The sequence below is a fragment of the Cryptotermes secundus genome, unplaced genomic scaffold, assembly GCF_002891405.2.
Source record: "Cryptotermes secundus unplaced genomic scaffold, Csec_1.0 scaffold1323, whole genome shotgun sequence".
Taxonomy (NCBI): domain Eukaryota; kingdom Metazoa; phylum Arthropoda; class Insecta; order Blattodea; family Kalotermitidae; genus Cryptotermes; species Cryptotermes secundus.
In genome coordinates, this window is record NW_019727122.1 from 6,845 (window position 1) to 9,482 (window position 2,638).

General features: G+C 41.1%; 1 protein-coding gene across 1 annotated transcript in view; it reads right to left on the bottom strand.

Moving 5' to 3' along the window:
* Window positions 1-1,899: 1,899 nt before the first annotated feature.
* Window positions 1,900-2,638, bottom strand: part of LOC111864545 (esterase FE4) — a gene marked incomplete at its 3' end in the record, with an annotated part of 16,739 nt that continues 16,000 nt past the window's right edge. Inside the window, exon 7 of the mRNA XM_023851863.2 lies at window positions 1,900-2,061. Coding sequence (XP_023707631.1) covers window positions 1,900-2,061 — 162 coding nt within the window. The remainder of the gene's footprint in view (window positions 2,062-2,638) is intronic.

The window sequence follows — 2,638 nt, forward strand, 5'->3', positions numbered from 1 at the left end:
TGTTGTTGTTATTGTTGTTGTTGTTATCTGTTTCATGGTTGTACAGGCTACTCCCCTGCGTCGTCTAACTAAATTTTGCTTTCATGTGGTACTGTTTGAAGCACCCGAGAATGCACAGTCCCACTTCACATTTATCGCACTTCATCTGAACACGTTTCCTCTTTCCACATGCAGAACAAACACGACATTTCATTCTCATGGCACAAGAGGTCGGCCAGTGATGTCGATTGGCCTCCTCTAGACGAAATATTGTGGATGACAGAGCAGGTGGTCGACCTAATGGGCGTTGTGGTTGGGAACGACACATTACAGCATGTTCCACCATGTTGTGTATAAGGGTAAGACGGAAGTCCCTATGTGACAGTTTCGCACCGCAGGATGGTAGCAGGATGAACCTGTTCAGAATCGTCAGATCCAGTAAATGGAAGACCCTTGTTTGGCAGCAATAAGGGTTTTTCAAAGAATATAGGGGCAGGCAATTTTCCTTTGTATCAACTTCCGCCTAATACCCTGAATAAGCTGAGAAACTTGTGACGATAGAAATATATAGGCTTTTGGCCAGCACACTTTTATGATATGGAGTTTCTGCTAACAAGCCCAAGTGTTACAAACAAGAAAGATTTTATACTGCAGAACTGATGTGTGTAGAAGCGGAAAAAATGTATACTGCAGAACTGTTGCGTGAAGAATTTTTTAATTAATTCCATTCATTTATCATAAAAATTGTATTAGATAGAGCAATTCCAAATACAACTCTCAAGCACTCTAATTGGAACTGGCATTTAACGCAGAGCGGAAACGTGGATTTAAACCCCTGCAAGCAGCGGGCATTTAAATAAACCCCGGTCAGCTAGCTCTACCTGCGTTTCAAAACTCCGGCGGTTAAAGGTTAAGGAAAGATTCATTTTCGTATTCTTAACACCGATAATAAATTATACAATGTCGGAAACAGTTTGTCCTTCTCTTGCCTTGCATCACATCCCATCCCATCCCATCCCAATGCGGAGGTGGCCTGTCTCCAACAGAACAGTTGTTTACAACAAAATTTTAAGTTTTTCTATTGTTGATATCACATCTGAATTCTTAGTTATTTTATTGAAAATGAAAATACAATATCTTGGCAGAAAATGAAATACACATTTCCTACTCCCTCCTACTTCATTGGATAGAAACAAATTTGGTGTTGAAATAGCACAGTCGGCAAACTACAAATACAGTTATGACGGGTACAGGCTGTATTCTCACATCCGGTAACAGATATATAAACTTGTTCAATAATGTGAGAACCCATTCCATTTAAGCGATGGGTCAGACGTTTACAGTAAATAATCACAAAAGTTTCTATTGTTGATGACACGTCCCAGCCTTAAGGACACACATATTTTATTCTATTCCAACCAATGGGAATCTAGCCAGAAATTTTAGTGGAGGGGAGGTGGTCCTTGCGTTGAGCCTTGCTTCAATGACAGAAACTGTACGAAATGTTATTTTAGTTCAGCATCAGTTTTCATTTATCAGTGACTTGACCCGACCCGGGCTCGAACCCGGGGAAGCCAGCAACTAACCGCTCGAGCTATGGCGCTGCCATGTACAAGTCACTAACTGAGGATGAAGTAACAGTCCAAGTTACTGAGGATGACGTAACGGTCCACGTCACTAACTGAGGATGAAGTAACGGTAAAAGTCAGCGGCCTCCGTAGTCTAGGGATAACGTTCCCACCTCATGACTCAAGGTACGCGGGTTCAAACCTGGCGGAGGTCGTGGAATTTTTAAGAGCGGAAAAATTCAGGGAACAAATCCTCCGGGAGGGTCTTTAAGCCGTGGGTCCCGTGTCGTAGATTTACGGCACGTAAAAGATCCTCATGTCTCTAGGAGACCTCTAAGCAAAATTAGGCAACAATTTCCCGCCCNGTGAATAATCCGTTTGTCTCCGGAGTAGAATTCCTCGACCTTCTTAACAATCTCCTTGACGAGTGACTTGTCCTCGGGATTTTCAAGCAGAATTGTTATCAGACTATTTTCCACCAGCTTGGCCTTCGATTGATCTGGTCCTAATAGAACTGTAACGCAGAAAGAAAGCAGTAACTGTTGTTGGGTAGTTCAGTGTTCAAGTGGGAGCAGGAACAGTTTAGAGGAGCATGTTCAGAAATAACTCATTTTAATTCCGTGTTTATTAGTTTCCATACTAAACAACCAAAAGGCCAACTGTATAAAATAAGTAAGCACAAAATGTAAATAAACATATTCAAGGACATAACAGCAAGGAACCCAACACAATACATGGAATCGCGCCAGGAACTCTGCGGGGAGAGGAAGGTGTGTACATACATCCCTGCTGAGTGTTATCAACATTCTAATTAGAAGAAATAACTACAATAAAATACAATACTATTAAGAAAAACAGTTTTGGTTCCAAGTACGTCAAGTCCCTGCGAAGCACATCAGCAGCTAAACCGCATCTAACAGAGGGACAACCCACACTCGAGGAGCAGACGGCCAGAAAATTAAAATCTCTTATATACGAAGCAGAAATCATCATGATGATGACAATAATAATAATAATAATAATAATAATAATAATAATAATAATAATAATTTACATTGTGAAATGGTACCCGAAAGAGGGAATGGTGAAGC